General features: G+C 42.8%; 1 protein-coding gene across 7 annotated transcripts in view; it reads right to left on the bottom strand.

Moving 5' to 3' along the window:
* RBMS3 (RNA binding motif single stranded interacting protein 3) overlaps window positions 1-22,593 on the bottom strand; it is a 723,228-nt gene that overhangs the window by 442,242 nt on the left and 258,393 nt on the right. For 2 of the 7 annotated variants that reach the window (XM_075493197.1, XM_075493199.1), the window contains exon 1: window positions 10,469-10,996. The exons of 3 other annotated variants lie outside the window; for them this stretch is intronic. In XM_075493197.1, the coding sequence (XP_075349312.1) occupies window positions 10,469-10,543 (75 nt within the window). In that variant the 5' untranslated portion in view covers window positions 10,544-10,996. Of the gene's footprint in view, window positions 1-10,468; window positions 10,997-22,593 lie in introns of those variants that run through there. 2 more of the 7 variants (XM_075493196.1, XM_075493198.1) reach the window with 1 other exon arrangement.

Below are 22,593 nucleotides of genomic sequence, written 5' to 3'. Positions count from 1 at the left end.
CTTATGCTGAAAGCTTTTCAAACTACAGGAAATTGCACGTTGCGCAGGGACAACTGTATACAATTACAGTGATTTTGTAAAATGACAGAGATATAAAGCAGAAACTGAGTGGCCAGCAAGGCTTCTAAATCACACAGATAACAAGTATGTCCTGGTGGGCTAGTAGTCTACAGCTTTCTCACGGCTGTTTCTAGAGATGGGAATTATAGCCATAATCTCAAAATTCAAGATGACTCAGTGCATTGCACACCTGTATCTGTGAGGCAACGACAGACAGGTGGGATCAGCGTATACCACTACTGCCACCCCGGAGTCACCATACATCAGCCAGATTTATTATTATCCCACCTTGCACCACCAGCTGGCACCCATGGTAAAAACGCCACCGAAAAGGACACTTTTACTGGAAATACTTGGATCAACCCCTGTGTTTCTTTAGGATGCAAAAGCTCCAAAGAGATACAAAGAGCACAAACACGAAATCCAGCGAGTGCGATGCTCTCCCAAGCAGAAAGCTCCCAGCTGCTTTGCTAAAGGCCACAGCAATATGTCTGCTTTATGCTTGTTTTCACGAAGGATTGTTTAACAGTACTTAGTGCAGCTCTACCCTGACACAGTAAACGTCGTCTTAATACAGCCTAGGTGAAGCATTCAGCTTACCAAGTCCTACTGCACGCTTTGTCAAACATCTGAAGGACTGCGGTGCCTCTGACTTTTTTCTGATGTCTTTCAGGTATAGAGCGGTATTAAAGGTAGTTTCCGTGAATGCAAAACCAGGCAGGGACTTGTCTAAGAGCTATCAGTCCTATTCTTTACCTTATTCATTGTACCGTTCACAGCTCTTTTCTTCACCAGTCTCTCTTCGGCTAAACAATTTCAGAAGTGTCATTTGCACACGAAACGCGTATATATTATACTGTTCAGTTACATATGGCAGATTATCGGTTTGTGTGTATCAGCTAAGCAGAACATCGACAGCTGTGTAGACACATCTCAGCTGATACTAAAAGAAGTCTTGTCGGCAGTTTTGATCTTAAAGTAAATACACTGAAAAACTTAGCTCTAATTAGGCTGAAAGGCAGATACGATTTTCTGGAATGAACACTAAACGAATGCTGCCGATAACACCATCTTTGCAAAATATCTTGTTTGGTTTGTCTTAAAAAGATAACATTTTCAAGATAAAATATTCTGACTTACGAGTGATGTGTCCCTGCTGTTTGTGTGTTTACAAAAATCTGAATTTTGTATTTTAACCCGTGTGTTATGCTTCATTAATATGAGATCACCATCCTGCATCACAGACATACTAGCCGAGCTCCAAGTGACCTAATTCATTTTTAATATTTCATAGTTTGTTAAAAGCTGAAACGAGAGATCACTAACACAGCTCTGACACCCCCTGTCACGAATCAAAAGATGTAGGGAAAAGGTCATGTTCTTACTAACTGGAACCAAACCAAATTCATCACTATAAAATGAGGGACCAGAAATGAAGACTGCATTTGCCATTATGCTTCTCTCCTCGTAAGAGCATCCGTCAACTTGCACAATACCAACAAGCAGAATTTATTTATATGCATGTCCCCCAATAAGAGGTCAGAGAGATGCGAGAAAGAAGAAATAAGGATAGCAGCCTTTGTCTAAGCAAGAAGTGGTGCCTTCCCTTTAAAGCAAACTCAGCAGCAACAGCCTTTGAAGACCAAAAGGAGAAACAATTCCCAACCACATAAAGAAACTAACAAGTCCCTTATATGGCTAAGAATTGCAATGCCATTTTTTTTCCACAGCCGGAAAAATTAGAACAAGAGGGAAAAATAGAGCAAACTTTAAACAGGCAGTTCTCTGAGCACCAGGGAATTCACACAGGCACATCATTCCAGCTTTAAGAACTGCCAAATACTTTCTTCTTTAAAGGGAAGGAGGACATTACACCAGGTGAGTCCCTGAAATCTAGATTTTAACTCTCCTGCTGTAACTATGGATACCTAGCTTTAAAAACCTTTTGTGATGTAGCGGTACACCAGGCTCCCTTATCTCCTCCTCTGGCGAAACGCCTCCATCTGAAGTCCCCTAATCTCCCTTTATCTCGCAGGTCACCAATGCACCACCTCAAGGTTCTGCCAGCTCCGGCACTGCGCGTCCAAAACAGCCCTCTGCCCTATCTACCGCATCTTCAATCTGCCTCCCGCCCTCCGCTAACCCTGGGGCGAGGGTTGCCAGCTTCTCACCCAGGAAGGCAACTAGATGGCATCGCATGTTGTCTCAAATAACCAGAGAGTTTCTCGCAAGCAAGTCAAACGGGACTCGATGGGTGATCCAGCCCTGCTGCCTCCCGCCGGCGCGAGGCCGCGTGCAGAAAGGTCAGGCTCCCGTGCAGCGTCGATACTGAACTTGGAATGGCTCAGCCTGGCTGGTCTCTAAATATAGCTGGGCAGAGGAAGGGCTGTGAAAGGGGGTGGGGAAGGGAGCCGGACAGAAGCCAAATGAGCAATCAGTTAAATAAAACAACATCATGCCGGTCCACCCGTAAGACTCTCCCGCTCTTCTCTGCCACGCTCTGCAGTGGAGGAAGAGGAGTATTTAAGCGCAGCTTCAGCATTTAGCCTATTAATGCAAACTCACAGAATAAGAAGAAGAAGCTGCTTGATTTATACTTGGGGAGGGGAGATACAGATCTGTTCAACAACTTTTCTTCTTGAATAAATTTGAGTCACACAGGAGTGACATCACTTCCACTACATGACAGCCCATAAATCATCATCAGCCACATGGTACCATCCATAAAACATGCGTCATGGAGACACCAACGAGGAACAAAGTATCACAGAGAGCTTTACGTCGTAAACATGCAATCTTATGCATCTTCAGGCTTCTACGATGATCTATATAAGTCGTGGTTTATTTCATTCATTTGCATCTGAATGAAGTCAATACAATTAACAGAGGAACCCTTATAGAAAATCTGTCCAAACAATTTCATCTGCATAAATTTACCACAAATGAAACACTTAAAAATGTAAATATTTACTTTTTAAATAAATGACCATGTTTGATACTGAAGTTGACTTTACAGCAAATAAGCAGAGAGGGAATTTATTCCCTCCATGGTTACAAGCAAGTAAGCACAGAAACAAACAAGGAAGACAAGAAATTTAAAAAAAAAAAAAAAAAAAGTCCTTGCATCTAAAAGTAGGAAAAATAATCTTTTCTCTTATTTGACAGTATCAGGCCTGAAAAGTCTTTCAGCTAATAAAAACTTCTAGGAGAAGAGATTAGACTTCGCTGTAAACCAACAAAATCAAAAAGACAGCATGGCTGAGGAATTCAACAGGAGCCTCCAATCTGCAACTACAGATAGAACAAGCAACCTTTGCTTCACTTCCCCATTTAGAAACACTGTATCCTCAGAAAAGACCTACACAGAAAACTGACTTGTTTCAAATTTCAAAAAGGCTAGACGGTATTTTTATCTTAAGAGTTATACATATAAAAGCAAAACCAGCTCTCCACTCTGTCCTTCACTTTTTGTGGATTAACCACACTTGCTCTCTCTCAGAAATTGCTAATCTTCATTACGGGCACCGAGCTCCATGCAAGACATCTCCTATGGCAATTAGACTTCCACTACATATAAATCATATCTCAACTGTGGCAGAGAAAGAAACAGACAAAGACAGAGCATCTGGTTTTTGCTGCTCGTTCTCTAAAATTATAAATCAGAATAAATAATGTTAAATAGGAATTATAGCCACAGAAAACCCAAAATGCTGTTAAGTATCAGATGAGGTATGTCCTCACCCACTTGTACGACGTAGAATCATTTTGATAGGCAGTTCCCATTTCTTCTGTAATCTGTATTTTTTTTTTTTTTTTAACCTGCATACTGTTCAGCTGTCCTGGTTTTGCCATGGAGAACAGTATGTACTTTGTGGGCCTGATTCTGCCTTACTGCAGACAACTGAAGCTCTTTCATTGATTTTAAGGGAAGCAGAGCAGATCCCTCTTGCTATAACCTCTGTTCAATAGTATTGTTGTTAACCAGCTACTTAAAATATCGGTATGTCATTCTGCACCAGTAGACACCATTCTCAGCCTGATACCCTGCACATTTAGAGTAGCTCTCTGTGTAAGTGTTTACTTCTAAACTTTCCTCCATCACTCAATCTTGCCCATACGAGTGGGAAAGCAATTGCGAAACATCACTACACAAACACTCACACTATAGGCTGTGACAATATCCGAGTAAATCACTGTTCTCCATCTCCCTTCTCTGCCCATCTGCAGTCTTTGGTATGGAACAACTATATCATAAAAGCTCTTATTCACACATGCTTTTGATATTACACCATTTAATCACATACAGCTGTAGCTGATGAGACTGTTACAAAACACAATTTTAATGCAGCACTGGAAGCAAGTTCTGGAGAAACATCAACCATTTTCCTCTACATAAAATTTCTAACATTAAAAGACTTTTCTTCAAGAAAAAACAAAACAGAAAAAAAAAAATAATAAAAACAGCCCACTTTTAAAAAAAAAAAAAAAAATCTGCTTCTCTTCCTGGACACTCCCGAATGGGCTTGTTTGCAAGTGAACTCAAAGTCCCTGCCTGGATTATAGATAGTGACAAACCCACTTCCCCCACACCAAAAAAATAATAATAATTTAAAAACCCTGCTTGCAATTATATGCAAAGGGAACACTATCCAGGCTGCTTACAGCAAGACCTGAAATGAACTCAGACATCCTACTTGGAACACATCTTTTCTTACCTGGTTCACAGGAAAAAAAAAAAAAAAAAAAATCATGGAAATTTAAGAACAGACAGTCTGATGATTTTACCAAGATTTTTACCAAGATACTTGAACTAAAGTGCGAATACACCCTCAAGCTTACTTTGAAAGGCCCCCATGCATTAAAAACTAAACCAGTCCAGTTCTGAAGCATTGTGCTTTACTTTTGAAGGAGCAGCTTGTATAAGGCATTCTAAATCATAACCGTTAACACACAGCATTTGCCACAGCAAGATCTATGTAGCCTAACCTGGCAAATGCTTGTAACTTCCATCTTTCGTTATGGTAGTAAAATATATGCTTGCAAAATAAATCTCCGTAGTATACAGTAATACACAAATGTTCAAAAGAGTAAAAATATGAACTTTCCTTTCCCACAGTTTTGGGGTTTGTTGTTGGTGGTTTTGTTTGGGTTTTTTTGTTGGTTGTTTTTTTTTTTCAAATTTAAACCGACTTGCATTGAGACAACACATGAAAGGAAGATCAACTAAGAGATTCAATATTATTTTAATAGATATCGTGGTGTCCCTTACAGCAGCAAAAATATTTTTATCCAGGCATGTAAGGATAAATGGCAAACAGAAATAGAAAACAAACGAGTTCATATATTTTTCCATTTTTTAAGAAGAACATAACTTTTATCTTCCTTATTGTTTAAAGCAACTGGCAAAATACTAGAGTTAGATATTAATATTACTGTCAAAATTAGAGCCAGGCTTAAATATTTTTAAATGGCATTTAAACTAATTCATATTTCTTTCGGGCAGCTCTCGGAGGCATTTAAAACACGCTGCGACGTACCAAATCAAACAGGGGCTAAGTGCGAACGAACCTCATTCCTAGAAATGCATTTCTCTATTTGCAAGTGTTTGCCTTTACTTTGGCACAATCACATGGGCTCCAGCTAGACTTTTGAGCTCTGGCAGCAATCCAAGCTGCAGATGGTTGGAAATGCAGCCTGAAATCAGTGTGTGGTTGATGAATTACTCCTTACACCTGACCCCTGCTTCACACCAGGCACCAAACACAATCTGAACACTACCAGCCAGAGAAGCCCTGTCAGGCATCTCCGTATCTGGAACGCTTTCTTCAAGGCCTTCTGTAGGGCCAGATGGCCAAAAGTGGGGAATGCGGTAAACTCGCTAAACAGAAACGTGAGTGACAAAAAAGCATGGGATTGGTAGGTGCAAGGTGAAGAGAGGCAAGAGCTTTGCGCCAATTCCAAAAATATGCTTTCTAAAAGAGGCTGATGGAGCAAAGCGTGCTCGTGGCACGCAACTGAAAGAGGTCCCCGATTCCTTCATGCCAAAGGATGCCCTAAAAATGGCAAAAAGGAAATAAAACACATACACACACCTAAATGTGTACCCATAAAATTACTTCATTGAGCTTAAACTCTTCTGAGTACACCTGTTTGAATTTCCCAATTGTTTTTTCCTCAGCTGGGTCACGTATCTGTCACTTCACGGACATGCTCGTTAAGCCGCTCTTGCCTGTGGGCCAGTCTGCACGCTTTTCATATCCGTGGAGACAGGATTTTATTCATGTAAGTGTTGGGAAATCACACTTCTTCCTTTTGCATGTGTTCACATGTGCATCAGGCATACAGAGATGAAGAGGTATTGTGGGTACAGTAAACGCCGCCTCTCCGTTTGGGGTATTTCAGCCTTCTGACTGGGTAGCGGAGTCAATGCCATGAGAGTTCGACTACCAAACCGACTAACAGGTAGGAAATATCTGGAGAATGCATGAAAGCAAACTGCACAGAAATACCTGCTAAACTAGCATATTTTTACCCCAAATCCAGGTACAGCAATCGTAAACCAAACAATTCCTGTCAGCAGGTAACTGTGGCACCTCCTCCTTTCTACCCAAGTGATTCAGGTTTTTTCACTAGGCTGTCTGCAGAGAGAGCTTACCCCAGCACTAGGTCTAATCATAAGCTGCAGAGGACGAAGATAAAACACAGCGTCTACTAAGTTAAAGAGGTTCTTTCAAATATATTCAAATAGTTCTGTTAATATTTTTTGCCCCCGTTTTCATATCATTACATGATATTTCACGGTGCTTAGCTTTGTTTTCCACTGTGCAAAACGGCAAAGAGACAAGAATTTGCTTTGGCAAGCAAGAAACTAAAGAAATAAATTCAGACCACAATGCAAGATTTGGCATCATTATCATTTCATATGTGACAATTCACAACATACTGCTGTAAACCAGTTATGCCATCAGCAAGGATGCAACTAAGGAAATTCACTTAACGTCTCAAAATAAAATAAGAAACTACTATTGATTCTCATCAGATATACATGAGCCGAACCACCTCCATGCAATATTCTTTGCAGCAAGAACACAAGACTATCCTTCACTTACAACAGTAACCAAAAGTGTTTATTCTGAAATAAACTCCTAGGACAACTAGACTCTGCTCTCAGGATCTGCCTGAAGAAGTTCCAACACTGTACTTTCAAACTGCAGTTGTCAGACAGCGTCATGCCAAAACGGCATGAGAAAAATAAGGTTATGTCTTTCCTCAAACTCAGTGCTTGTCCTTAAGAGACTTATTAAATTCCTTGCAATTGTCTCTTAAAAATTGACCTTTCCCCCCCTCCCCCTTTTCATTTTTGGATGACAATGGGTTTGTCTAAACCTGCAATTAAAGTTTTAGCTTCAGTGGTGGCATCTGATAATGAAGGAGCACAAGTAAATGGAATAATAAGAGTGCATGCTTCACGTTCCACAAAAGGCCACAAAAACACTAAAAACTTAAAGCAATCAGACAAACATATGGAATCCATTTTTTCTATTTATAATCCCATTATCCATATAGCTATTCATTTACACCAGTTCTGCACAACAACATACTAGCTATGTTAGAAGACACAAACACAGAGCGTAGACTGAGATCTTGCGCAGCTCCGTGCTCCCCCGTGAGAAGGACGTGATGTACAGTAACGCAAAGAAGAAGAAGCAAAGAAGAACTGAGACAACTTCACCGAACAAGCGAAGCAAAAGCAGTGCTTCACCCAAATGCGCTGGGGAACACAAATTTCCAAACTCTGCCCGTTGAACGTGCTGCCACTCCACGTTTCACAAGCTGTACACAAATGCCATAAGAAAGCCTAGAATTTCTTTCTTAATTACAAACGAATGCACACACACCCCCCCCCAGCGTGCATGACTATGAGCATAAAAACACATTCTTTCTGTAGAGCTGAATCCTACCATGCTTGGTACAAAGAGCAGGTTTTGGAAAATAAAAAGCTGGAGTTCACAGGACAGCTAGAATCATACAGGGGTTTATTAATATGCGTTGCTCCAATAGGCATGATAAAAGATACAGCTCTCCACCACAACGTTATTTGATTACCCGACTATTAGCTTTAGACATACAATGGATCTAACTGCTTTAAAATATCCCAGAAGCTGATGGCTAGCTTTAAGGTAACAAAATCCAGATGCTGCCTGTCTGCGCTGCTCTAAACTCTTAAGGTCTATAGAAGAGAAATACTTGTACACGTGTGTATATATATGCGTGTGTATATGTGTTTATTATTTAGGTTTTATGTATGCACCTAACCATGGAGCAAGGAAAAAAAGAAAAATTAATGCCCTATAAAACGTATCGCCAATGTGAAATTTTACCTGTCCTTACGGTAATAGTGCATGTGTGCAAAGACAGATGCACATGACTTTTCACGGGGTTGATAATTTTATATACCGGCTATAAAAGTGCGTTTAATTTATTTTTTAAAGCATTGGGTTAAAAAAAGTCACAGTACAGAAAAGTGATTGTTACTATTTTAAGCTCAAATACAAGGTTAATTTCCTCAAAAAGCTTATTTTACAAAGTTAAAAAAAAAAGAGGAAAAAAGGGGAAAAAAAAAAAAGAGACTGGCAAAATGTAAGCTACGTGACTAAAAGGCATGGAATGTCCAATATTTCTCCTCCAATACTCGAGGCTATTGTTCTTTCAAAAAAACACCATCAATTGTTTCATGTCCTTGGCTTGCCAGGTTTTGAGGAATAGCATCAGTCTACATCCCCCAATCCCCCAAACGGTTAAAGCTATAAGCAATATTGCAGTCAAGCTAGTGACGGGCTGCTGCTGCAACAGCAACAATACACACTAAATGGTCACAAAGGTAAAATGCAATTTGGATTGACCTTGAAAGGAATAAAAAAAACCTCAATAAAAATAACTCCAAAATACAAAATTAAAAAAGGCTAAATTTTATACAAAAAAAAAATCTGCACAATACAGTGGAAGAAACAGCAGAGCAAAGAAGCGAGAGGTAACCCTGCCATGAATTACAAGGCTGTAATCATATTGAGTGGTTTCGGTGTCATCGCAACTCCAATCAGCCTGAGTCACAGTTTTGACAATTAGTTAATTTATATAATGCAGTAGTCAGGCTATAAACGTTAACGGGAAAGTAATTTTATTAACAAGGAAATATAACTAATCCTTTCAGAACTGCAGCCAGATCAACGTGCTTCAAACCAAAAGTCTGGAGAAGTCAGCTTCCCCCGTGGCGCTTCACCACACACAGATGCACACGTCAAATGTCCCATGCGTTAAATTTGCCACAGAAGCACGATGTGTATATGTGTATGCAGTGCCATACGCACGTGTGCGCGCCCTGCCTATTTTTTTTAGCCCTGAAGGACGTTAGTTTATTGACTGAAACTGTTAACCTGTGGCTGTGAGGTCACACTTCAGAACAGTATTTCCCCCCTCCTTTTTCTTTTTTTTTTTTTTTTTTTTTTAAATAATACAGCGTCCTAACAGGGTTTGCAAACTTTTGGTTTAGGGATTTCTTTTGTTACTGTCCCTCGGTCACACAGGAAATCTTTTCAGAGAGCAGACTATTATACAATGGCATTAGAAAAATAAAGCTTTAATTAACTAACTCATGGCCAGGTAGCATTAACTTCACTGAGCCTCTTTAGGGGAAGCAGGCCTGCTTTCCAGTCTGCTGGCATTTTAAAAATTATTAAGAAAAAAAGAAAGAAAAAGGAAGAGTCTGCACTTAGATACACTCTCCGAAAGTAGCTAGCCTCTATTTCTAGACCTTCTAAATGCAACAGAGTACAGCTGTATCATCCTCAATATTTAATGAAATATTAAAAGCAGTGCAATGCATTGAAACAAACTCCACCAGATTTACAGTCGGTTAGCTCCGAGCTCTCCTCCGAGCTCCACAGCATCTCCTCCTCAGCTGATTAAAAGTTTGAGTTGCCACAGACAGCTTTTCTAACAACAAAATGCTTTTAAGCTCCAAATAAACTGCAGAGATCGCTGGAAGAACCACCAAACCAGTGTTTCGTGCCTGATGCTGTCCAGAGCAATTTTTATCCTATGCATAATAAACGGACTACCTGCCCGGTGTTACGATAGCGGTAACCGCATCGGTCTCCCCAAACAATAAAAGGAATTAGCCAGCAGCCCTTGGGAGGAAAAAAAAAAATTAAAATAAAGAAACGAAGAGGAGGGCAGACAGTAACCTTCCTGCCTCTCTCACGCCTGCTTTCTGCCTACCAGCTCGGCTCTGCGTGACACCGAACCCGAGGAAGCGACAGCAAAACCGCCCAACAGCAGAGGCGAGCCCGCAATTTGCGCCGCTCCGCTCTCCATCACCCGCCGAGCGCCCGGCCCCGCCGTACCCTACCTTGGTTTGGAGATAGTGGGGGTAGTAGTAGGTGTACTGGGGGTACATTGGCTGCTGGTCCAGGCGTTTGCCCATGTAGCTGGAGTCCTTCTGGCTGGTGCAGGGAACTCGTTGGCAGGGTGTAGTGCCCCAGGGCCTTTCTTCCTCTCACGCCGCTATTCCTGACAGCGCGGGCGACGGAGGAGGCTGCCGAGACTTCCTCGCCGTCTACCGTGCGCTACTTCCAGCGCAGCCAAAAACGCGCACGCACGCACATATATGTGTGTGTGAGGAGCGGGGGGGGTGCGGGTGTGTGTACGCGGGGCTGGGTGGGTGAAGCCCCCTGCCCGGCTGCCCGCGGCGGAGCAGCCCGCCTCCCCCGCTGGCAGCAGCGTGCCTCCGGCGGTGCCCGCTGCCCGGCTCGGGAGGGAAACGTCCTGCGAGAGGAGCCGGGAAGACAGTGCAACTCCAAACCTCCGCAGAGCCGCTCGCTCGCTCTCCTCGTCCTCTCCTCGGCTCGCCCCGCTCTCGAGCCCTCCCCTCTCGCTCCCCACCCACCCCCCTTCCAACGAAGAAAAAAAAAAAAAAAAAAAAAAAAAGGAAAATAAAGGAAAAAAAAAAGAAAAGAAAAAAAAAGGGGGGGAGGGAAGAGCCTTCCCCAGCCTAGTTGCCGCTGCCTCCCTCACGGAGTGACACGGTGCTCAGGGCTCGTCCTGTCTTTCATTCAAACCCCCTCCGCGCCGCGCCGCCGGTGGGAGGGACCTCGGCGCGCCGCTCCCCCGGGAGGCCGGCGCAGGCCGCGCGGCCGCCTCCGCGCCCCCGCCCGCCCCCGCCGCCGCGCCCGCGGCTCCCCGCGCCCCGCCGCCGCCCCGGCTCCGGCCCCGCTCGGCCCCCGCCCCGCTCGGCCCCGCCGGAGCAGGGAGCGCCGAAGAGCGGCCGTGGGACTCGGGAAACCCTGACGCCGGGGGGCGGGGTGCGTGGGGGGGAGAGAAGCCCCACCACGCTGCCTTTTTTTTTTTTTTTTTTTTTTTTTTTTTAAGAAACAGGCAGGGGAAGGTCACGGAGCCTGGTCGCCGAGCAGGGAAGTCGTCGTCCTCCCCCCCCCCCCCCCCCCCCCCCCGGCCTCCTCAGAAAACTACTCCGTGCCGTCATCCGGCACTTCGCGGAGAGGCGACCCGGGGCCAGACATATTAAATACATACTTTGTTAAACCGCTTATATAAGACCTGGTTTATTTAAAGTTGGAACAAAATGGAGGAAGAGGGTAAAGAGGAAACCCGCCCGGCCTGACTTACGGGTGCCTTCAGCCAGACGCGTGAAAACGCCACAGTGCCACGAAAGTTCCCCGCCGCCCCGTTTCCCCCCAGAAGGGCCGGGCTCCCCCGGGCGCAGCGGCAGCACGCCCCGCGGCCTCCAGCCCGCAGCCGCCGGGCCCAGGTGAGGGCCAGGTGTGGCACCCGCACCCGGAGCCCCGCACCCGCGACGGATCCCGGGCGTGCTGGCCCTGCGTTATTAGCACAGGGGTCCCAAATATTTATCCTCCGACAGACGCGAAGGAAGAGTATGTCTTGCAACAGGACTATAAATCACCAGTAAGAAAGTGCATGAATAACAAAATGTTTCCTCTCGTACACAAATCCCAGCGTTTCTCCTTTTTTTTTTTTAATCACTTATTCCTTCAACACGTCATCAAATTCCTGGGCCTTTCTAGAGTGGCTTCGCCTATTTATAACTTTGGGGGGAAGAAATGTGGGGCAGCAGTTTCTTTTTGTTTTTATTTAAATCATCGGTAGTATTGCAGCAGGATTGTCAGCTGCTGTATTATCAACCAAATCGCTTCAGAAAAAAAAGAATTATAAAAAGAATTTCTTTAAAGGGACACTTCTCAAGGCTGGTAGAGCTAAAATTAGACTTGCCAGCTGTGTTTTGGTTTGTGGGCACGTGCTTGCACATGACAGGAACATGGAAATATCACGCTTTACTCTGGCAGTTCGCTGTTCTCGTAAGCAGAGGGTTTTGTTATGGATTCCTATAACTGCCCCATAGCCAGTTCGTTCACGAGCAAAAGAAAGCAGCTGACGGAAATGGGCAGTGCGGGAAGCCATACACGTGCTCAAAATACTGCCTACATATCTGTGTATACTACACAGATACACTGTGCTTTCATCACCAGGCATTAATAATTATTAAGTATTGGCATTTAGGTACCAGTCCCATGCCACACGGTAGGAACAAGGTGCCACTCTTACACAAGTAGTTGCTCCATGTTTCAGGAGAAAAACTTTTGCCGAACAAGTGCTCTGTTCGCAGAGCACCATACAGGCATTAACTGGGCGCTCTTGCCTACCTGGAGGAGCACTTTGGAGCACTCCCACCGCCCCAGCTTCCAAACCCTCCAAAACAGATTCAGAAGAAAGGCCAGGCTGGGTAAACTATTGACTATTTCCAATTCCTACTGAAGTCCAAGCTCGCCGGGACCGCGTGGTCCCTCGGAAGCTCAGACCAGAGGTGAAAGAAGAAAAAAGATAGGAATGGGAGGAGAAGCCTGCGATTCCCAGCTCCCAGCCCTATGGTTTATATTGCTGCTCAGCTTTAAATACGCTGCCTCTCATGGTCGTGTGTGATACTCCAGTGATACTCTTGCTTACACTCTTTTTTTCTCCCCCTCCTGCTTTCCCGGAGGGTGAAATAGACTGTTTGAGGATTGGTCTCTGCAGAAGTGAATAGTGATTACTTGACGGTACGTGATACTTTGCGCCTAACAACTTTCAGATTGTTCTTTCAACTGCCAGAATTAAGTTGTTGTGCTTCTCTCCCCACCTTCTCACTTTTCCCTCAGGATATTAACGCAGTTTTTCTTTCTAAGCAGTTTGCTTGTAGAAGTGGATGTAACCAAGTTTGGGGAAAGAAAGAGCCTATGTGTACAGGGTGAAATAAAAAAGAAATACTAAGGAACCAGAAAACCGCGCATTCTGACCGAGGCATCTACCTGAACGTGCAAGGTTTGCTGTGGCCGTTATTTTAAGTCCAGGAAGGACCATTTTGGCTATGTCACCTGACTACCGTGAGTATTTTACATCATGCCATAAAATTTCAACACAAGATTTCCACACGCCCCCCCATCAGACGCACTGGCCAGTAGCGCCAGCAGTTCTCGCAACTAGGAAAAGGTCAGGAGCTGCAGGAGAAGCCAGGCTGCTACCTGAGTGGGTAACAGCTCCACCTTCCTCCTGCTCTCTCCCAGCAAAAGTCTTAAATATTCAGATGGTTTGGATTTCCCTTTTCACCTGTAATCCTGACGAGGTGCTGAGCAGTCTCTGCTGTTCGTTCCGAGTGCTCAGCACCTCGCGTGATTGAGCCTTCAGAGATGCGAGATAGAGTGCAGGCAGCAAAAATAGGAATTCAATATAAAAGAGCGGGGGGCCAAGAGGAGAAGACGGGAGGCAATATAGCATAGCAAAAATGCAAATGAACAGCCACAAAAGCAGATTTAGATAGCACACGGCCTCTGAACAAATGCTAGCGCTGGAAAATGGAAAATTTCCATTTGCAAAATACAGACATCAAAAAGATCATCTGTGACTCGGGAGCACACTGTTTAAATAGAATCCCCTTCATTTTCTGGCCTGTGCATTTGAATAACCGAATCCACTTGCAAACTGAAATAGCAGTTTGCCTACCGAGTGTTAAGTTTAAATGTTCCTCAAAAGAAAAGACAAGCTGTTCGATCCCAGTGAGCAACAGCGAGCAAACTTCACAACTTTTTTTCCTCCTATTGGAGGCTCATTGTCAAGCCCAAGCCAGGCCCGCTTGCGGGAACCCAGCGAGCCAGCCAAGTCCCAGCACACCCGCAAAGGTGCTGCTGCCACCGGTGTCACCAGCCTGGGGGGGATTCACAAGACAGGCGAGCAATAAGGTTCTCTTCAACGGGAAATTTAGAAATGAAATAAAATAAATGGGAACAGATCAACTGTAAACCAGACAGCCAAATACATTCAAAGGCAGGCGCCAAAGGATATTAACTCGGCAACAACCAAAGCCGTGGATAAGAAACCCGGAGTTAACTGACAGGAAAAAAAAAAGAGAATGCTTCTCCTGGCAGCCTGAAGTGCAGAAATTACATATGTTTGGATGTATTTTTACCTTTCATAAAACACAGATTTCTTCATTCACAGAAAGTGAGTTAAAAGAAAAAAACAGACACCTAGGAGGCCATAATTCAGGGGCTCTTCTTCGCTAAAATACAATTCTACATACACTTTTTTCTTTTTTTGTTTTTTAAATAAGCTTTTTACCTATCCTATGAAAGCCTTCTGAAGTCACAGGTATCAATCAGAATCAGGGAGCAATTCAAACATTTTCTAGCTCCTTGCTCTCGAAAAGCAGCAATAAGTATTCTAGAAGTATTAACTTTTGACAAAATTATGTCAAAATTGTCTAAGTCAGGACTAGGGCAAATTTGCTTGTTGGGTGGCAGAAATACGGCTACCACCACCTAAAGCAATATAATAGGTTAAAGAAAAAAAAAAGAACAACAATTATCTTGGGCTTACATTTTTGACACAGTCTTTCTGCTTTTATTCTCTCTATTTACTCATTAAAGCTATTTCAAAGGAGACCATAGTGATGCTTGACAGCTTGTTTACAATGGGTTACAAGAAGAATACTGATTTTATTTCTAGACCTGTCAGCTCCTTCAGCCCAGGTACTTTAAAACTATATTGATGAACACAGAATCTTGCTATTTAATAGTTCATTAATCAAGCTAATTTGCCTAAGGATAGCTAACAATTTCTAACAAGGGATACATCCTGGTGCAGCCATCAGTAAAGCATGTGATAACCGTGGAGGAGGTGGAGGAAAAAAGACACAGAGGAACAAAACACTTAGCTTAACAACGACAGCTTTAAGCGTCTGGGATTGACAAAATCTCTCTGAGGTGGGGGATGCCACCATTTTCAGATGTCCTCCTCTCACAAGAGACCAAACACCGCGGAGGATGGCTTATGGCTTTCCCCACACACGCACACTCCTGCCTGCATGAAAAATGGGCCAGGTTTGCCCTCCACACTTTGGCACTAACCCTCACAGCACCACGAAGTCTAGAATTAGGCAGAGCAGCAGATGGTCCAGAGTAAATCTGAAAGAGTTAATGTATGAGATTTTGGACAACAGCAAAGGCTTGCCATCTATCCATCATTAGATTTCATTATTTTTCACTTCATCATCTTCTACCTTAATACTATGGCTCAGGTATTTCCATTGGTCTACTTGTACATAAAGGCCAAATCCTAAAGAAAATCTTCAGACAGCAGCAGAGTGAAAAATTTTGGGAAAAGTTCATTTCCCAAAACAGTTCCCAAAACTTTTCCCAAAGTTTTCCCAAATGAACTTCAGCAGTGAACATTTGCTGCTACCAAATTGTGTTTTCCATCTGATATAATTTCTTGCCTGCACAAGCAAATGAAACTAGCAGCCAGTTGTACAGACAGCCCAAAGTTATGCACTGAAGTCCTCTTTCTGCAGATGTTAATGGATACAACCAAAGTAAATAATACTGTCTTATTCATTTGTCTACAGTCTGTTTCCTACACATGTCAGAATGCTTTGCAAGTGTTAATTCATTCTGTGATGTGGAAGAGAATTAAGTAACGCGACCAGTCAGTGGCGATGCCCCAGTTGTCGCAAAGAACGGTGGGTTCCTCTCTCCTCACAAAGCTTCTTTGCATGGTAAAGGCTGAAGCAACTACGACTGACGGGGAGGAGGATTGGTAGTTCCTTTCAGTTCTGGCGGAGGTTCATGAGAAGAGAAGGCGGTGCAATGGCAGAGAAATGCAAGCTGAAGAAACAGGAGAGGAACACTGGCTGTAGCGTATCGCTGCTGTACCCTTAAATAGGATCCCACATCAATAATTTAGGGCTTTCAGAAAACACCAGGATTTTGCACAGGTTAGAAGACATGCCTCTCAAAGGTGATCTTTCCTATGGCAGCTCCACATCACAAGTTAGTAAATATTGCGTCTGTTCTTGAGTCTAAACTCTTAGGATAAAAAGGGCAAACAAACCCCCAAACAGTATGAGGACTAACCAAGGCCATTTCACTCTTGCAGCGTATTAACTTAATGCTACCAGCATTAGATGTGATACAATTTCAGAGGGAGAAAATTCTCCACTTCCCACCTTCCTCCCTCCAAAGTCCTGCTTACTAGTCACTTTCCCCACCCTCTGTTTACTTAAAATCAGATTGCAATCAGGGAACATGAGATGTTTTTCTTAAGGAAGTTTATTTCTGAAGGTAATGGGGAGACGTAAATATGCCGCCTGTTTACTGAGGCTCATAAACACATAAGAACACAGGCAATTAATTGTCACTGAGAGAGTTCCAGCAAACACGGAAAATCCTAGCTTTTTAGGGCATGATTAACTAAATGTTCACCCATCATGTACTGAATTACTTAGTGAGATATTAATTTTGTGCTCCAGCTGAGAGTAATCACAGAACAAACTGGCATTATTCAAGTTGCTCTATGAAATTACAGCGAGTGTAAGCTTAAGAACAAAGGCCAGCAGGAGTCGAGCCTCTCAACTTGAAAGGAATTATCTTTTCCTCTAATTGAAGTGAGGGCTGTTTTGTTTTGTTTTTTCTTTCCTTCCTCTTGCTAAATGTCCAACAACACTCCTTGGCAGAAGGTCTCCTTGCAACGGGGCTATCGCGGTTAAAGCCCAGGAGCAGGGACTCATCTGCCTGGAAAAGTTTACTAACGTAACTGCACCAGCATCCTCGACAGCTAGAGTTATACCCGCGTAACGCCTCGTGTGGGCATTCTTACCCGGGAGCGATTACGCTGGTAAATGCCCCTATTTACGTAAGCCCAGAAAGACTGGAGGTCTGGGTCCTGTTTGCCTGCTGGTGCTGCCCCTGACCTACGCCATGACCTTGGACAAACCACTTCTCCTTCTCCCTCCCTTCTGGCTCTGTCTCACGAACTTCGACTGGAAGCTCTTTGTGGCGAGAACAATCTCTATGTTTTCACAGTACCACAGGGGAACCTCGATTTTGGTAGGGCACCAAAACAACACATCATCAGAAATCTGTAATAATGTATGTAAACAGCTTGTTCTTCCACCATCCAGACAGCTGCTGTTAGAGAACTCCCAGGCTGTGGCATTTTTTTGCATGGGAAAAAGTTAACAATAGGCAAGAACAGAGGGTCATCTCAGGCTACATTCCATCACTATCAAATAGAATACTTTCTGCTTTCTCCATACTTATCCTCCCCAGCGTGCCAAGACACATTTCTTCTCATCTCTTTCATATCTGGCAGGCTTATTTGCCCACTAAATAACTCTTCATCTAATGCTGGCTGTAAATAAGGCCTGAAGGAGCCTTTGCTAATAATTTCTGTTTCATCTGCTAATAGACCCCCTTCTACAATGCAGTACAATTATGGCACTACCCTTGCAATTTAGCCCAAAACTTCATTCAGAAGTGTTTGTAAAAATAATTTTTCATTACGACTATTGCAAATTTTATGGTTTTGATGAAATCTCAAAATATGACCTTTTTTTCCGTTTAGTTCAAATTTTGATCTTTTACTTTAATTTTTTCATACAAATTCTGCCTTGACCCAACTGCAATTAAAATTTCCCTACTTGGTCCCCCTGAAAAAGGAAAAATCAAAGTCTAAAAAAAGTCTCTAATATGTTTTCAAAAATATCTTAAGCAAAAATTCTTTTTTCTCTATACATGTAGGAAAATATTGTTTAGGAATTATACAGATGAAATACCACTATTTAAATCAGTCTCTAGGGAAATGTGTTCATTGGTTGTTTGTTTTTAATTGAAATTCATGACTGGGAAAAGCAATCTGCACTTTAGCTTGCCCCAGTAAGCCCTACAGTAATTCAGAGTCTATTCAGTCCGAAGTATTTTATAAATAAAGAAAACACACAGGTTATGAGAAGCTGTAATCTTCGGACATAACAAAATGCTATTCTTCTCCTTCTCACCTAAACATAATCGGGAAGTGAAGTGGAAAGCGCATAAAAACACTTACTAGGACCTCTAGTGCCTTGTTATCAACATGTAAAGCTTCCCCGTGACATTACAAGAAAAATTATAAGTGTCCACTAAATACGGAATCAAAAGATTGTGCGTAACGATTCCCAACAGAGGGGGAATTTCCAGCTCTCAAATGCTGTCTCACCCAGATAGGGAGAAAATGCATAGCAAATGGAGAAGTACCGTACTGGGAGTTGGGTAAAAAGTTCCACGCGTGCAGGTAAGCTGGAGACTCGAACCAATTCTCCGTTTTTCAAATCAGTTCACTCTTTTATAGGAATAATGGCATTTTTTGTAATGGACAGCTTCCATTTACCACAGAACCAATGCAACCTGCCGTGCAAAATCAAACCTTATGTCACACCAGATTACTGTCCATCATAACCAAAGCAAATGTATTGAACTGATTATATTTGGTTCAGGAAATCTGTATTTTGTCAGCTGCAGTATAGCTCATTGTCCATTAAACAGTACCAAGCCCATTCTGAACAGAGCACACCGTAGAAATGTTTAACCTCCCAATCCTATACTTGTCAACTTTCCAGAACAAAGGGGAGGGTGATACCTGACATCTAACAAAAACAGAGTCAGGACTGCCACTTTCCTGTACCAGAGAAATTCTTTGGCTAAGAGATCATTTATTTCCTGCAAACAGACAAATGCTAATTATAGCTCAAATATTCCCTCTTTTTTTTCTCTACCTTTTTTTTTCTTTTCCTTCCTCCCCTCCCCAGTGCATCTTTTCTTCAGTCTTGTTCATCAAATATCTTTTGCCTTCAAAAAAAATCAAATCTCTACCTTCTCCTTCATCTAAAAGTTATCTGTTTTGAGAATAATTTGCCTGCCTTCTTTCATATATTCCAGCTAGAGTTTTTAATAAAGCACAGGGACTCAAGGCTACTGTATTTTTATTAGGAGTTGGTGGAAACTTTATAATGATTTCTATTCACATTCAGCAAACGCTCTTCCCTATTGTTCTACCCTATTCACCTCTCCCAACATCCTATTCCCAAATCGTTTTTACTCTGTAATCCTTCATCCGTTTTGTCTCCTCTTCATTCCTGTCCCCACCTAACCCCTATCTTGCCAGCACAAGTACTTTCCTTTTCTTAACCTTTTCTCCTTTTTTTTTTGTTGCCCTGATTCTTCAGTCACAGATGCTTCAGACTCCACTGATATTTTATTACTTATGTCACAGTTCTTTGAATGTAGAACCAAAATATTCGGAGGGGAACAGATACCACTGAGCTATTCTTTTTAACTTGGAAATCCATCCTGCTAGATTGGAGGAGAAAGCACTGTGTGCCATAAACATCTAAATTCATGGCAGCCGAGGTGCCTCAGCAAGGTTGCGGACAGAGTTAGGGAGTTTAAAACATAGTAGAAGGTGAGGATATTAAGTTCATTAATAGGGGAAGAATTGGGTCTCATAAACTGAGGATCCAATCAATCTCACCTCTTACTGACTTCTTGTCAATAAAGGGATTTAAAGAAGTTTCTGCTAGGTCTAGATGCAGACAGCTTCCCTTCTCCTCACAACTGCAAGTTGCACACCCCAACATCAACACACTTTTCTTTTCAGGATCCTACAGCAGCAAAATATATCAGCTTAAAAACATAAAAACAGTCTTTGCCAAAGATTTCTCACCCCACATACAACCGGGTAAGAATGACAAGGAGAAAACACTAAAAGCGAGCGGAAGTGAAATATTAATCTTTTGATACAGTTTTCCAGCTGAAATACTGACACAAATTCAGCTTGCAGATAAGTTGCTGTTTGGCTATTTGGTACATTCCCCCAAAGCAAACGTAGATGTTTCTGTACTGTGAAGAGGTTGTAGCAGAAAAAAAAACCAACTTAATTTAATTTAATTTGGGAGTTGTATTTTAGCAATAGATATTTCTTTGTGCTAGTCATCTTATTTGAATGTTTTATCAGAAGGGCCAGTAGCATTCTGTCACTGTGGGGGATTGACATTTCCCACGATATCAGACCTCCATTTGAGTGAACTACTGGTTTGTCAGATCTCTACCATTTCAGCTGAGTATTTCCATCCTGTAGATCTCATCCTCCCTTCGAATTCATGGTGAGAAATTTCCATTAAACCATTTGTCCTTTTCTTGTTTCTCAAGAAAGATATGAGGTTTTTTTCCTGTGTTGGAATAAAGTGGTGCCAAATGTAGGCAAAAATGTCCAAGCTCATCCAGCTTGTTCTCCTTGGATAGTGGCTGGAAGGAGCCCAAAAGAAGGCAAGGTTTCTTACTACATGTGGAAGAGGGACCTGAAATTTGGCCACATGGGTGACTCTTTCTGCTAGGGATGTGCCTTTCGCCTTTCTTGTGAAAACTTTCCGGATTTGGCGACATGAGAAACATTTGAAATCGCATAGTCCCTGCATGCTCAGCAAATACCTCCCTGGAGTTTCTGCACCCTCTTCCCTCCCAGGTCCCATACACCTCTGTAGACAGACAGGGAACGGCATCTACCTCCCTCCTAGCTGTGGAGAAGCGTGCGCACGGAAAGAGGAGCTGGGCAGAGCAGCGCTGGTCTCGCCTGAGCAGCACAGCGTGAGGCATGGGTCACAGATACGGCAGGAGATGCTGGCACCTAACTCTGGTATTACTGTGGAGTATCGCATTATTTTTGCAATTACGATGCTGCTGCGGTGTTAGGGTCTTGCCCATCACTCACTGAGATGAGGAGCTGTGGAGGAGGGAGCACAAAAGGAGACTGAGGAGGAAAAGGGGGATATACCTAGGTTATAGGGGGAGATGAGGACAATACATAAAGGCATTGGTAGTGTAAAAGGAGCCCAGGGTGAGTGAGTGTTACAGTCTAGACTGGAGAAGATTCAAATGGGGAGCTGGAAATACCTGTGCAAAATGGGACATGAGATTAAGAATCAAGTAAAATTAAGAATAAAAAAGCAGCAGCAATGGCTACCAGGTAGTTAAGAAGAGCTGAACTGATTTCGGGGGGGTAGACAGGACAAGAGAGGAGCCAAAATGGGTGAGAATGGAAGGGGCAGAGCCGTGTATGAGGAAAGAAGAGGACGGCCCTTCCCCTCTGCATCCTCGCTGTAAACCCCAAATTCCTGACGTTGACCACTCCTCTGTTGTCAATAAAAATCATCCACGCCCAGCTGCAAAGTGATCCAGCCCCTTCTAGCACTGGTCTACATAGACGATTAAAATCTAATGCTGCCAGACTCTCTCCGTGTCTCTGTGATAAATATAAAGATTTCAACCTTGCTGACAATGCATTTGTCAATATGTCATGGGATGGCATTTTCAGGTTCTTTTTTTTTTAAAGCTAAAACCTTTTTCACATATAAATTAAATTAAAAGAACAAGGGGAAAAATTCCATGTGATCCCACATTTAAGGTTAATGAGTAATGGGATAATTATAATGAATAATAAAAAGATAATGAGTGTTCACAGAGAAGCCCATTACAACTGCGTAGACAACCATTACTCTGTAATTTTATACCTTTTGAACACTTGACTTTGCAACCTTAATGCTTTTTTAACATTGTTTTTGCCTGTGTAATGATATATAACAATCTTCAGACACCATCTGCAGTCTTCATATTTCCTCGATCTCTTTCAAACAAATTTCAGTACCGAGTATGAGAAGAGGCAAGTGATTACCTCATTGAGCAACAGCCAGGAGATAGAGAGGGATGCATGTGGTTGTTTCCTCTCTGCACATTCATAATTCCTATCTCAACAGCTGGGACCATGCTACAAGCTCTTGGGCTTGGTTTGTCTGCTTTAAAGCCTCTGCATTTATGACACTTCTGTCAAAATTTCTTGATTCTGCAGTTTGCTTCTCCCATTGGTCTAACAACCGAACCCAAGTTAATGAGGCTTCAGGACACAATTAAATATTTAAGGGTTCAGTTAGGGTTGTGGCCAAGAGGATGGCATCAACCATTTTCTTGATTCCTTTTCATCTGACACTGTGCCGATTATTTTAGTTGTACGTGCTGTCCTTCACTGCTGGACCCCTGCTTAGACATGGTACTACGCACATTTTTTTAATTGGAAAGAGGCATTGCACGCTTACAGAGACTATCATCA

Source organism: Mycteria americana, chromosome 2 (assembly GCF_035582795.1).
Source record: "Mycteria americana isolate JAX WOST 10 ecotype Jacksonville Zoo and Gardens chromosome 2, USCA_MyAme_1.0, whole genome shotgun sequence".
In the NCBI taxonomy this organism is placed as follows: domain Eukaryota; kingdom Metazoa; phylum Chordata; class Aves; order Ciconiiformes; family Ciconiidae; genus Mycteria; species Mycteria americana.
This window is presented reverse-complemented; position numbering and strand designations above follow the sequence as displayed.